Source organism: Fusarium solani, assembly GCF_023522795.1.
Source record: "Fusarium solani strain SB1 chromosome Unknown bctg00000006, whole genome shotgun sequence".
NCBI classification, from domain to species: domain Eukaryota; kingdom Fungi; phylum Ascomycota; class Sordariomycetes; order Hypocreales; family Nectriaceae; genus Fusarium; species Fusarium solani.
This window is the reverse complement of record NW_027072151.1, coordinates 1,964,816-1,977,799: the sequence shown is the minus strand read 5'-3', so window position 1 is coordinate 1,977,799 and position 12,984 is coordinate 1,964,816. Positions and strand designations below refer to the sequence as shown.

At 53.0% G+C, this 12,984-nt stretch overlaps 4 protein-coding genes across 4 annotated transcripts; 2 read left to right on the top strand and 2 right to left on the bottom strand.

Annotated features, from left to right (window-relative positions):
* Nucleotides 1-2,025: 2,025 nt before the first annotated feature.
* Nucleotides 2,026-5,364, bottom strand: MRS44_010338 (uncharacterized protein; the record flags this gene model as incomplete). Its single annotated transcript, XM_065620080.1, has 4 exons — nt 2,026-2,048; nt 2,100-3,420; nt 3,471-4,854; nt 5,276-5,364. The coding sequence occupies 4 exons, from the start codon at nt 5,362-5,364 to the stop codon at nt 2,026-2,028; spliced, it is 2,817 nt and encodes a 938-aa protein (XP_065476269.1).
* Nucleotides 5,365-5,408: 44 nt separating this feature from the next.
* MRS44_010337 (uncharacterized protein) lies at nt 5,409-7,197 on the top strand (the record flags this gene model as incomplete). Its single annotated transcript, XM_046276465.2, has 5 exons — nt 5,409-5,411; nt 5,468-5,911; nt 5,986-6,203; nt 6,253-7,057; nt 7,108-7,197. The coding sequence occupies 5 exons, from the start codon at nt 5,409-5,411 to the stop codon at nt 7,195-7,197; spliced, it is 1,560 nt and encodes a 519-aa protein (XP_046131220.1).
* A 457-nt stretch (nt 7,198-7,654) lies between these two features.
* MRS44_010336 (uncharacterized protein) lies at nt 7,655-10,288 on the top strand (the record flags this gene model as incomplete). Its single annotated transcript, XM_065620079.1, has 6 exons — nt 7,655-7,886; nt 7,956-8,268; nt 8,321-8,897; nt 8,945-9,655; nt 9,709-9,757; nt 10,020-10,288. The coding sequence occupies 6 exons, from the start codon at nt 7,655-7,657 to the stop codon at nt 10,286-10,288; spliced, it is 2,151 nt and encodes a 716-aa protein (XP_065476268.1).
* A 191-nt stretch (nt 10,289-10,479) lies between these two features.
* On the bottom strand, nt 10,480-11,770 carry MRS44_010335 (uncharacterized protein; the record flags this gene model as incomplete). The annotated part of the gene is made up of 3 exons (XM_046283686.2): nt 10,480-11,338; nt 11,394-11,495; nt 11,553-11,770. 3 exons carry the CDS (start codon nt 11,768-11,770, stop codon nt 10,480-10,482), a joined length of 1,179 nt encoding a protein of 392 aa, XP_046131222.1.
* Nucleotides 11,771-12,984: the final 1,214 nt, after the last annotated feature.

Below are 12,984 nucleotides of genomic sequence, written 5' to 3'. Positions count from 1 at the left end.
AGAGAGCTGCCATCTCTCGTGAAATTGGCCTTGACGCGTCGTCAGGCAGTTTGTCCTTTATATATGACTTAGCTCCCTTTGGCGTTTCATTCAAGGGGGCTCATCCCTTGGCATCCAACTCATCTTTCTTTCCATCCATCGCGATGACCCCCTTGCTTTCTTCACAAGCCTTTGGAAGCTCCCTCTTTGTCTCTGTCTCTTTTCCCTCTCTCGCTGGCGCCCTTGCCGAACAGCACCGCCACACCTTTTTCCGTTCGCCCCCCAGTCTGCATTCTCGCTGTGGCCCGCTGAAAACTGTCCTCGTGTCCGCGTCAGCAGCCCCAGGAGTAGATCCAACACGGGTGTCTCTCAGCGGGCAGCTTACTTTTTTCCAGACCTTTTTTTTTTTTTTTTAGCAACCGTAACTCGGTGGTGCCGTCCTCAGCTCCATCACTTACAGCGAGCTATTGAAAAGCACCAAGACGGTCGAGAACGCCTCCCAACGCCACCTCAGCCGAATTCTCTCAATCATGAATAACCTCAAAACAAGACATCACTGTATGCAAAACTGGCAGTTTTCAGACACACGTGATGGCGCTGAGTTTGACTTGAGGCCAGCTATCTTCATCATGTCCCTGATCGACGCGGCTAGCGCTTAAGACCAGGGATCCTTCCCTTCCAATACCTCCCGACGAGACACCAAAGGCTTGATATGTACATCCGGACGACTGGATACCACATACGTAACAGTGCTCACTCTTGAACCCATGCCTTGTCTGGAGCCTTGTATTGCCGACCCGTCGCAATTGACTCCATTCCTTCCCAGCGTCAGCTCACTTCCAACCACTTTGCAGATGGAGGAGGCTGCTTCTATAGACGCCCAGCCTCCACTGTCAGCAAACCAGTCAGCCTCAACGTCAGCCACACCGGGAGCATCCATGGCCTTGTCTCTTGGTCTTCCGAGTGCTGGGCTGGAAGGATCCTAGTCGAGGGTCACCTCAATCAGGACCGATCTATCAGTCGTCACCCACAACCCCTGTCTGCGGTCAGAAGAACTGCTACCCACGTCTTACAGCCAAGCTTTTTGCTGCCTCGTTACACGACATCTGCCAACCGGCCTGGGCAAATAGGAGATTGACCCAGATTTCCATCTTAGACATCCATTCGTTCACATCTACCAAAAGGCAAGTCCTTCAGGGGCATTGCTAGTCAAGGTAAATCAATTAGATGTCAAAAGCAAGGGGCGGGATCCTCGGTATTGGATCCCACTCCCCTCCTTTCCATGACTGTTGGCTACTTGCTCAAGTTGACGGCTTCACAAGCCCAGAACATCCTCCTCAAGATCAGCCTATATAGAAAGGAAGTGGTTAGAAACACCGGGTTGTGCTCCTGCAAGTCCCATCTACAAGTTAGATCCGCAACAGGAGCGCTGCCCATCCCAACCAACCCTTGGCCACCCACAGCAGCCTCCAACAGAGTATCCCGTAGCTTCCGCAGAGTTTTGTCTCCAGCCCAGCCACCAACGCCCCATTCCATCCCGTGAACCGTATCGTACAAGACCAAACTATCCGTTGTCTCTTACCGGCCAGACTCGCCTGTTATTTTGCTGAACTACTAATTCGGAAAGGGAAGGGGAAGGGGTATCGACGAAACCCATCATCGCAGACGGGTATGGAATCAAGAAAAACAAATCGCCATGCTGTCGATGGCGAAAGGGGGTCATGGTCCACAGGCGTGTGCAGTCGTGTGCATCCGATCAAACCATCCTGTCAGGTTAGTTGCTGCGAAACTCGCACCTACCTCGAACCCATTGAGCGACCGTTAGGGTTTCCATAGAGTCGGGTCCATTGTGTGTTGTTAGAGAAAGTCGTGTTTCTTACCACCAGAAAGAGGCCAAGCTGCTTGCATCAACAGTTGGCGATTAGACCGCCAAGCTAGCAGCTATCCTCCTCGATACATCGTCGGCAGTTGTCGCTTCTAATACAGTTGAGAACAAGCGTGTGTTGAGGGTTGGGTCGGTTATTGTTAGCGTGCGGACAACATGGTTTAAGGTCGACGACGCTTGACGTCTGTACAATGTTAGCCAGGATCATCATCGGGATTGTTTTCTTCATCCGTACCTTGTTCATCTTCCGCATCAACCTCGTCATCATCTCCTCGTGCTCGCTTACCAGCGGCAGACGGAGTGCTGGGTCCTTCGTCGTCTACCTCAGGCTCGTCTCTCCAGTCAATTTCGTCCAGGTCGTTCTCTTCGTTGGGTCCAGTCTTCTCGACTGTCCCTTCTTCAGTCGCATCCACGCCGAGGTCGACGTTGATAGAGCCTGTCTCATCTTCATCCTTGAGGGTCGCTGTGGTGCTAGTGTCGTTGGTTGTGGCATGAGCAGCCTCCAACTCAACAACAACTTGCTCCTCGGTCGCTGCATCATCTCCTAGATCCACCTCATCGTCATCCTCGGCGCCAACATCCAGCTCCAAGTCCGCGAATGGGTCGGCTTCACTGTCAACGGGTGCTGGAAAGAATTCGTCAGCGTCTTGATATGAAAAAGTCATGCTAAAATCGGACTGCGAATGTGTATGCTTCTTGCGGTCGTGATCGAGAAATGACCTCTCAAATCTTGTCAAGCTGTGCTTGGCCTTTTGTTGGAGTCCTAGACTCTGGCGGTATTCCGCTTCTTCACGCTCGTGATCTTCAACAAACTCTGCAACACAGGGGGGGCAAAGGCAGAAACCAGGGTAATAACAGTTAAAGGAACTGGCAGAGGGTGAGGTCGCTTTACCGTTTTGCTCCGAGTTCTCATCCTCCGCAACCGCATCAGGATGATGGCTGGTTTCTGTGACTGTTTCGTCATGAGTCCCGGTATTGGTGGGGGTTTCGGTGGTGGGCTCGGTAGTAACATCGTCATCGTCGTGCTCGTCTTCTGCGTCGCCATGTGCAGTCGGTACCTCGACATCAGTATCTAGGCCAGCTTCCCTTGGGTTCTCTTCGTCATGTTCTGCGGTTTCCGCCTCGTCTGGTTGCCCCTCGTCTTCTGGGCTATCGAAGCCATCCAATTCCTCATGGAGGCCATCGACTGTATTGTCAGCTTCCCTTGGGTTCTCTTCGTCATGTTCTGCGGTTTCCGCCTCGTCTGGTTGCCCCTCGTCTTCTGGGCTATCGAAGCCATCCAATTCCTCATGGAGGCCATCGACTGTATTGTCAGCTTCCATGAGGGTAGAGGCAGCTGGCATGGGCGACTCGAAGAGATGGATAACCTCGTCGAGGCCTTTGCCCGCGGTGGCACTTTCAATCAGAGACTCAAGTCGCTTCTCTGTGTTGGGCTTGGTGAACAGGTAGGTATACAGCGTTTTTGACCCGTCAGGATCCTGATTTTTGACCAGGAGATCAAAGATCTCAACAATTTGGCGGAAAGTCACATTTGTCATGAGTTCACCCTGGGTTGACTGTTTCCTCTTGTTAGCACATCTTCCTATCAAGCTCAAGACATTCTTACCTCGGCAAGTTCAAGGCCAAGCTCATCGACCTGAAATACCAACTCATCTTCCTCGGCAATCTCATTTTCCAGTTCACTTCGGAGTCCAGCCAAAAGTTTCTCAAGTGTTTCGTCAAGAATGGATGTGTCGGTGAAAAAACCGTCCGAGGTAGCCGAGAATAGGGGGAATTCGTCTCCTTTATACTGCACCGTGATAGCAGGAAATTCGGTTTCTGGCTTTGCAGCCGAGTCGTCTCCAGTGGTGGAATGATTATCATGCTCAAGATCAACTGTTTCACCTTCGGGGTGCTCATCCACATCAACTTCAGCTTCATCGTAGGTGATGTGTTCAACATCTTCGGCATGTTCAGCGTTGTCATGATCCGCCTCGACTTCACGCGTTGCGACCTCTCCACGGTCGGCCGAGTGCTCGCCATCGTATTGACCTCCATTTTCATAGTCAGCTTCCTCAAGATTGTCAGCAGTCGCATCTTCGGCACTACCGAGAGCGACTGCCTCGTGGTTTTCGGGAGCTGTTTCTTGCTCGTGTTTCTCGTCGTTATTCTGGGCAGATTCTTGACCTCTTGCCTGATCTGCAGGTTCAGTCTGAGCCTCTTGCTCATGTACCTCAGTAACATCTTCAGGATGGTGGGCATCATCTACAGCGTCGCCAACGGCGGCATCTGTGTCAGACACTTCCACGTGATATGCATTCACACCCTCGTGCGGCTCTTTTGGGGACTCATTCTGCGACTCTTGGTGCAACTCTTCTTGCGGCTCCTGTTGCTCCGCATGATCTTCGACCTCATAGTCAATCTCGTGTGCAGATGTGTGGTCATCTTGGGCGTCTTGGTTCTGGTTGCCTGCCTCGTCCGATGTCTCGATGTGGTCAACAACTTCTTGCGCGCTTCCGGCGGGTGTCGCCGCCTGGTTTTCTGATCCTTGCTTCTGGGGCACCGTCGCCTCGCCCACATCTTGTTCCAAATCGTGGGCCGTCTCCTCGACGTCGTGCAGATCAAAATCGACGTCTTCACTCATGTATCCGTTTGTTTGATAGGCTTCGTGGTTCGCGGTATCGATACCCTCCTGCATGTCCCGGTCCATAGCTTCCGTGTTGACATCATGATTCTTGGGTTCCTGGTCGTGCTGGTCTAGCATATCCGTGTCAAAGTCGATAATGTCGTCGTCCACATGGCCTCCCAGGCCTCCAGGTTTTGCCATGTCAATATCCATCTCGATTTCCGTCATGTCTGGATCACCAGGCAGATGAGAGCTCGTGTGCTCGGGGGATAAAGCGAATGTGGTGGGGTTCCAAGTAGATTCGGCGAAGGACCCGGGAGGGTAAATATTGCCTTCTGATGACTCGGATGGCGAAAATAAGGTGACTGTGTGTGAATGTCGAGTGCTTAAAACGTTTCAAAGCGGCAAACGCGATGGCTTGAATCAAAGTGTTGAGAGAAGCCGAGCTGTGTGAATAGAAACGGAGCTCAGGATAGTACGCGACATTTGACTTCGGGAGGATGAATGCTGTCGAGAAAACGGGCACGCGTGCGGCTTCGTTTACGCTTGGTCCTCAAGGTTGTTATCGGGAGAAGAATGAAGATGGTTGAAGACCAGAGAATAGAGAGAGGCTGTTGAGAGTTTGATGTATGTAGGCAGGCATTCACGAGTGCCGTCCGTGACTGCAGTGCATGTGGACCCCCTGGAGAGGCTGACTGGACGTCAGGGAGGCTGACGCTTACCAATTGCGGATTAGCGTGGGGTAGCAGGAAGGACCAGTGGCAGCTCCTGCCCGCCTTCCAGGTGGCCGTAAGAGAGGTACGTACCTCAACCTCCCACCGACTGGAATATTGGCCCGCTCCAGCTGTCCAGGGGAGACGAACAAGTTGGACTGGCCAAACGCAACAACACCCATCTTGTATCGCAACCACCGAAACATACTCGAATTAGCCAGCCAAGATGGTGCGCATCGCCTGTACCTCTGGCCGTCTCCTGCCCCGCTTGCTGATTCCCTCTAGGTCGTCCTCGCGGCTTCGATTTGCACCCGCGGAGGGAAAGCTGTCCTCTCTCGACAGTTCCGAGAGATGCCACGATCGCGCATAGAAGCCCTCCTCGCCTCGTTCCCCAAGCTCGCCGACAGCGGTACCCAGCACACCACCGTCGAGCAGGACAATGTCCGCTTCGTCTACCAGCCCCTCGACGAGCTGTACATGGTGCTCATCACCAACCGTCAGTCCAACATCCTTCAGGACATCGACTCCCTTCATCTGTTCGCCCAGGTCGTCACCAGCACATGCAAGAGCCTCGATGAGCGGGAAATCGTCAAGAATGCCTATGAGCTCCTCAGCGCCTTTGACGAGCTTGTCACCCTGGGATACCGCGAGAACTTGACCATTAGCCAGATCAAGACCTTCCTTGATATGGAGAGTCATGAGGAGCGGATCCAGGAGATCATTGCACGGGTAAGCAAACCTCCAGCTCCCTCTGGATCTCTGCCGCCCCTTTCTTTGGTTTCAGTATGCTTATACCTCTTTAGAACAAGGAATTGGAAGCCACCGAGGAGCGGAAACGAAAGGCGAAGCAGCTCGAGATGCAGCGCAAGGATGCCGCTCGCAGCGGTCGCAGTGGTGGCATGGGCGGTGGTGGTGGCATGCCTCGAACTCCCGTCTATCCCTCGTACACCTCTACTTCGCAATCGAGCGCTGCCAATACCTACGACTCATACGAGGCTGAGAAGAACAAGTCGTTCAGCAAGTACGTATCGCCAGATTACCGACAACCGATCGTCACTAACAACATCCAGGCCCCTCGCCCCCAAGGCCAAGGGTATGCAGTTGGGCAAGAAGTCCAAGACGACCGATATGTTCGAGCGAGTACGAGGCGATATGGGCGGCGAAATTGACGATTCGCCCCTTGTTACACCAGCACCCGCACACCACGTTGAGACCCCCGAGCCTCGCATCTCGTCGACGCTTGATCGTGATGCTATCCACGTCACCATCTCGGAGGCCATCACAGCCAAGTTGTCTCGTGAAGGTGCCGTCAACTCGCTATCCATCAGCGGTGACCTTACTCTTCGAATCTCGGATCCTAGCTTGACAAAGATCAAGCTTGCTCTCCACGCTGTTCCATCACACGGAGCCCAGTTCCGCACCCACCCCAACGTTGACCGAAATCTGTTCAATGGCTCTAAGGTCATCCAGATGAGCAACACTGCCAGGGGCTTCCCTGTCAACAACGCCGTCGGTGTCCTGCGATGGAGGGCTTCCCCCAAGGTGGACGACGCCAGTGCCTGCCCCATCACCTTCACCGTCTGGATTAACAAGGAGGCACACAAGTACAACATGACGGTCGAGTACGAGCTGACGGGCAGCGATGCCCTGACTGATGTCAGCGTCATCATCCCCTACTCTGGAAGCGAGCCCAACGTCTCTAGCTTCGATGCCACATACGATGTCTCAGGTGACGCTGTCGAGTGGACAATTGGCAATGTGGATGAGGAGAACCCCAGCGGATCGTTCGAGTTCGAGGCAGAGTCCAGCGACGAGAACGACTTCTTCCCCATGACAGTGCGGTTCAACAAGTCTGCGCCATTCATTGATGTTGATGTAAGTTGCCTTGACTTAAAGCGCAGAGTGGCACTAACAGCGGCAAACAGGTGACTACCGCATCCCTTCTGGAAGAGGATGAGGAGGTGACGTTCTCCAAGGAGGTCAAGTGTCACGCAGACAACTTTTTGATTGAGTAGATGGAGCCCAAAAGTCGTTTATCTTTGGGAAATGGCCCAGCTTGAGGCCGGTCTTTAAAGTGGCAGGCTATGTCTTGAAAGTAGGAGTAGTGACAGGTATCAGGAGTGTCCCGGGGGCTTAGAACCTAATGGCGCAACGACAATATGGATCATTTACGTGTTTTGGTGATGCCGTTCAAGTTTAATTATGTCATTATTTGTATACATGAGCCTTGTTCTAGTTGAATTCTTGTCCTTCAGTCGTATGGTCAAGCTGTGAGGGTGTCAGATACAGTGTCAGTGATGGTTTACGCACAGTACGCTCACTGACCCAGCCTTTGACGCCTACTGGGTAATTTTCAACTTACACAACATCCAAGCCATCTCAGGCACTCACGATATCCATTCACGATTCAGCCACGGATATGGTATATCCATCGACATTGAATCCGTGCTCTAGACCGGAGCGGTAGAAGCCATGGCTCAAGAAAACCAGCTCGCGCTGTTTAGCGAGACCGAGTATCAAGACAGGGTGCCCAACGAATACCCCGTGAGCTGCCCAACTCTTGATCTCTCGGCGACTTGGGACGCGGCAGGCAGGAATCTCCTTGTTTACAGGCCGCCCAGCCAGGTTGTGTCCAAGATCCACCAAGTTGGCGCGCCTGGTGAGAAAGCTCCAGAGGCGCAGGCCGTAACCTGGAGATCTGATGGTGAGTTGGCTCTGTGCTGATAACTACGTAGAAATCCTAGATCAATAATATCACTAACTCTTCAAATAGGCCAGTTCCTTGCAGTTGGATGGAGCGATGGTTTTGTGCGACTGATGGGCTTGGAGAACAACAAGGCTGCCCACCACATCAAAGTGGGTGAAGAACCAGGAAACAAGATCACACACATTGGCTGGTCCAGCAACAGCATCACCGACAAGGGCTCCAGCGCGGTATCTCGAGCTCTCAAGAATGGCTTGGAAAAAGACCATTCGTTCGGCGAAGATGGGCTCCCGCAAGACCTGCCACGGGAGCTGACCTTTTTGGAGATCGATACAGCTTTGCCCAAGCTCAGCCCTCTGCCAAGCGGGAGCGCTGGGGCAGGGTATGTTGCTTCTTTCACCCGATGAACACAATGTATACTAATATGCCCTTAGCGAGGACGCCATGGTCTTCACTTTGCGATCAGGCATAGACTTCCTCTTCCGAAGCCCGAAGCCAGAAGAATATGACAAGGTCAACATCATGATCATCGGGAGCAGCGATGGAAAACTTCAACTCAGCATTTACGACTCCTTCATCATCGGTAGCTTTCTGTGCCCAACCCTTGGCCCTTCGCCAAACCCGCAGCTGGTTCTCCATACCTCACATCCACAGGTTTCGACTCAGGCTTTGCTCCTCGCAGAGAAGCCGATCGATGCAGAAGAAGTGCACCTGGTTCCGATGGATTTGCCCTTCATCTCATCTTCGCCCATAAATCTCTCACTTCTGGCATCCAAGTTGACAACCCTGCAAAAGCTGTTGAGATATCTCAAGCAAACACAGCTTCACCTGCAAGTCGAATGGAAGAATACACGAGAGCTTCCAACAAGGTTCTTGAGAAGCATTGAAGGCGACCTCGAGAACCTCGAGACCGGCCCCCGAAGTATTGTCCCAGCTCTATACCACTTGGCCATGACAGGACATGCATATGAACCTGTCCGTGAATGGCTGGTTGAGAGTCTGGCTGAGCGGGTAAGTAGTCCTTGATAAACTAGCTAGGTACTAGCTAAACAACACAGGGCCACAAACGCTGGGACAAGGCAGTAATGTCAGGTCTAGAAAACCTTCGAAGTCTCGTACATGAGAACTTCCTGCCTGCCCTAGACCGCTGCGGGATCATCCTCAGCAGATTGCGAGGCCTGGCCCAGTTTCACGACGCCCGAGACGATATCGGCTTTTCAGCAACGCAAATCAGCCGTTTGATGGACGTCATTGGCAGTCTTAACTTGATAGGCCACAAGATTCTAATCTACGTCATGGACGAACTCGACAGCTTCAAGACGTTCTCGACGTGGCTTCGCTTCCAGATCGATCGCCTCGCTTCGTCCAGCTCAGTAAGCGAGGAGCTCACGGAGAAGGAGGCGACTATGGACACAGAAAAGGTCCTCGCGTATATTCAAAATTACCTGACGGATAGTTCTCTGAAGGTCTTCTTTGACGAGATACAGCAAGAGGATTATGAAGCAGATTGGGCGCATATAGAGGATGTGCCAAGCCTGCTTGACGTACTGGACAAGCAACTGGCGAAGATGGAGAGGGGGGAGCCTAGCATGAAGGCCTTGACACATGTTGAGTTCCTTGTTGCATTTGCAACGACGTGGGCAAACCGCATCTTCGATGGTATTGCGGAAGCAAAGAGGCGGAGCGTTCGGTTTGGCAAGCCTATCAAGTTATCGATCGGTCATCCCATCTCGCAGATGGACATGAGGATGTGCAAGACAGAGACTCAGGTATGGTCATACAAAGTTATAGCTGGGGGTACTCTTACTTACCACTATTATAGGATGTGAGGGTCATGACAGCCTTGACGTCCAAGGAGACAAAGAGTCAGGGTAAGTGCACAATTACCACCATTCTTGGTACGATGAATTCTAACAGGCTCAAGTTCACATCTTCTGCGCTGGGATCGACATTATCAACGGCATCAGCTCCAACCAGTCCTCAACGAGTTGCTGCATTGATCTCGGTTCTCGTACTTTGGTCGACTTTAAATTCCTCAACGATGAGACTCTTGTCATTCTTTGCAATGACCAAGGCCAGTTCCTACATCTTGTCCATGCTGGGTGTTCAACGGCATACTAACATTCAATGCAGACAATAAGCACCATGCTATATGTGTGCCTGTCCAGCCAGACAAGCTTCCGTACAGCGAATATGATGCCGAGAATCAGACTGAGACCTCTCGTGTGTCGGCCGATGACCTCAAGACGTATTCATTCCCTGAAAACTCTGTGCTCAAGCCACTGCGCATGGAGGCTTTTGACAGGAACGAGGCGAGGGGAGAAATGCCAGCAAGGATTTGCTTGTTGGAGAGCAATCGAACCGTGCTCAAGACCTTTTCACTTCCCAACTCTTCAACTTGAGCAGATACATGTCAAGGCTTTGGGTATGGCTCAACATTGTGACCAAGGGGGGAGTTGGGGTTGAAACAGAAAGTTGCGGAAGCAAATCTTGACAGTACGCTAGCATAAACTAATTTACAAGATAGAAAGGAAGCACGGTCAGTGTCGACTTTTGATTCGAGATCCATTGGCAGCCAGAACATCCACCCATTTCACTGTCGTGGCTTGGTGATGTCAAAGAACTCTGTCAGGCCCTCGACGACAGCCTCGACGTTCATGTTGACCAGGGGCATGCTGTCGTACGAGTCCTCCTTCATGATGGCGACGAGTGCCAGGTAGCGGTCGACCTCGCGCAGCATGATGGGCTTGTTACCGTCGTGCAGGACGAGGCAGCTCTCGGCGGTAGGGCAGCCGACCTGGCTCTCGATCGGGGCGCTCCAGGGTTCACCCTCTAGGCGGCGACGGCCGTCGTCGCTGCGCTGCCAAGTACCGTAGACTTCTGTGATGTCGATGATGACGTCAATGTAGTCGCTGCAGATCTCGTAGCTAGCCATATCGGCAGTGGCGCTGTCGGTAGCAATGTAGATCTTGGAGAGCACGTCAAAGAGGTATGCCTTTTCGAAGCGGCACGTGCGGCAGAGGTTAGTGAGCATGGACTCGAGGGTTCCCAGGCGGGGAATGAGCTTCTGGATGACCTTGCTGAAGGCCTCAAAGATGGAGTGGTTGTAGATGGAGGTGAGGTGGAAGGTGACGGGGGCATTCTCAAAACCATGGTCCGAGAGCTCGTCCTGGATGCGGATGGTAATGTCACGCTGGATGTCGAGCTTGTAGTCGTCCGAGAGGCCATCGACCTTGTGGATAAAGACCTCGATGTTGATGTTGGGGTACGTGCGTTGAAGGAAGAGGATGGTGGTGTTGAGGCGCATCACGGCCTCGAGGTAGTCGTCCTGAGCGTCGATGACCCAGATGAGGGCGCCAATCTCACTAAAGATAGCCTCGATATCAAAGCCGGGGTTCTCAAAGACGTCGATCTGACCGGGGAAATCCCAGACCTGAAAGTCCATGAACGATCTGGAGGGGCATCGTTTAGTCGGTGAAGGATGTGTGTAAGATGTGGGCAACTCACGCCATGGAATCCTTTTGAATACGAGCCGTCGACTCGAGGAATAGGGTCTCATTTGGTGGCAGCTTGTGAAAAACTACGCTCGAGATGGACGACTTTCCACTCCTACAGCGTATTGTCAGCGATAGAGAAACTCGTCTTAAGTGTAGCACCACGACATACCTTCGCTGGCCCATGAGAAGTAACCGGGGCTTGCCCTTGGCGGCAGGGCCGGCATTGGGGCCGGGGGTTGAGGGCTTCTGTGCATCCTTGGAGGATGCCGGGGCTCCTCTGCGAGACTGTTCATAGAGACGTTGAAGATTTAGCTGGGCTGGACTGCTTCCTGTATCGTCTGCTTCATCTGAGAGGGTGAGGTTTTGGATGGGAGGGCTGAGAGACATGGTTGAAGGGTTAGGGGCATATAAACACGGGGGTTCGGGGCTGATAGATGGTGTTGTGGATTGGAGGGTCAAGACCTGGGCGGAAGAGCACTACTCTCTCACTCCAAGGCGAACATCGATAGATTTTTGTCCACTTGTTCAAAACAAATCTTGACAAGGTGCAGCTCCATCTCTTTTCGTCTCTGCTCTTCATCAGGTGCTGACAGCTGGCAGGCGCTTCTGTCGGTGCCCATCTGTGCCAGACCGACAGATCAGACACCTCATCACCTCCCGTCTTGATTGAACAACTCACAGCGCCGGACAGAAACCTTGATTCTCTACCGCCCAGGGCAAGGGGGTGGGAAAGATGGCATCGGGCAGCGGCTCGCAGCCGTGAGGTCCAGTGGGAGGCGGAAAGGCTGCCGGTCTCGAAACCCTGGGTACCCCTTGGGCCACGACAGATTGTTCATATAAAGCCTCGAGCTGTACACAGCACAGGACGCGTACACTTTGCTCGAGGTTACACAGCGCCATCCACGGCGCAGCCCGACCAAGCGAGCCAATGTCGAATCAGTGCGAGCGAGCCCGTCAAGGCTCTGCCATGGTCACCACAGTCACCCATATTGTGGCTGCCGACGACCGCGCGTAGGCTATGGCCGGCAGATCTGTGTGCTAGACAGGACCGAGATGCACTGGCATGTCGTCGTTGCTGGTCACACGAGGGCTCAAGCCGGCTCTCCAAGGTTATCTGTCGCCCACTCGAGCAACAGGCAGGGGAGGCTTGTCAGCTGCTGTGACAGGCGGCGGGAAAGCTCAAAAACACGGGCAGACTAAACACGAATAGTTCATCTTACCTCCATCACTGTCTTGAAGAGCCCGGAGGTCCAGAGAGGTGCGTACTGTGGCCCAAACCTCCCGAGGCTGATGCTGAATGTGATGAGGCTGAGGCTGGGGAGGCTAGTGGCTGGCGTATCCAATGTAAGAGATTGATTGCTTCTTGGTTCGAGGGATGGACGGTAGCGCAAAATGGTTACTCCGGAGGTGATGTCCTATATAAGAGATGGTCTTGGCTACTGGAGACGCCTGGTATATGGCCGGCGAGGCTCGTCGTCGAGATATGCAGAGGTTGGATGTTCATGAGAGTCAGGTTGTGTGTGTTGTGTGAGTTGGGTCCAGCGATAGGTAGCCCAGGTATCGATAAGTTGATTGAGGAGGGGTCCGGGCCACGAGCTTCA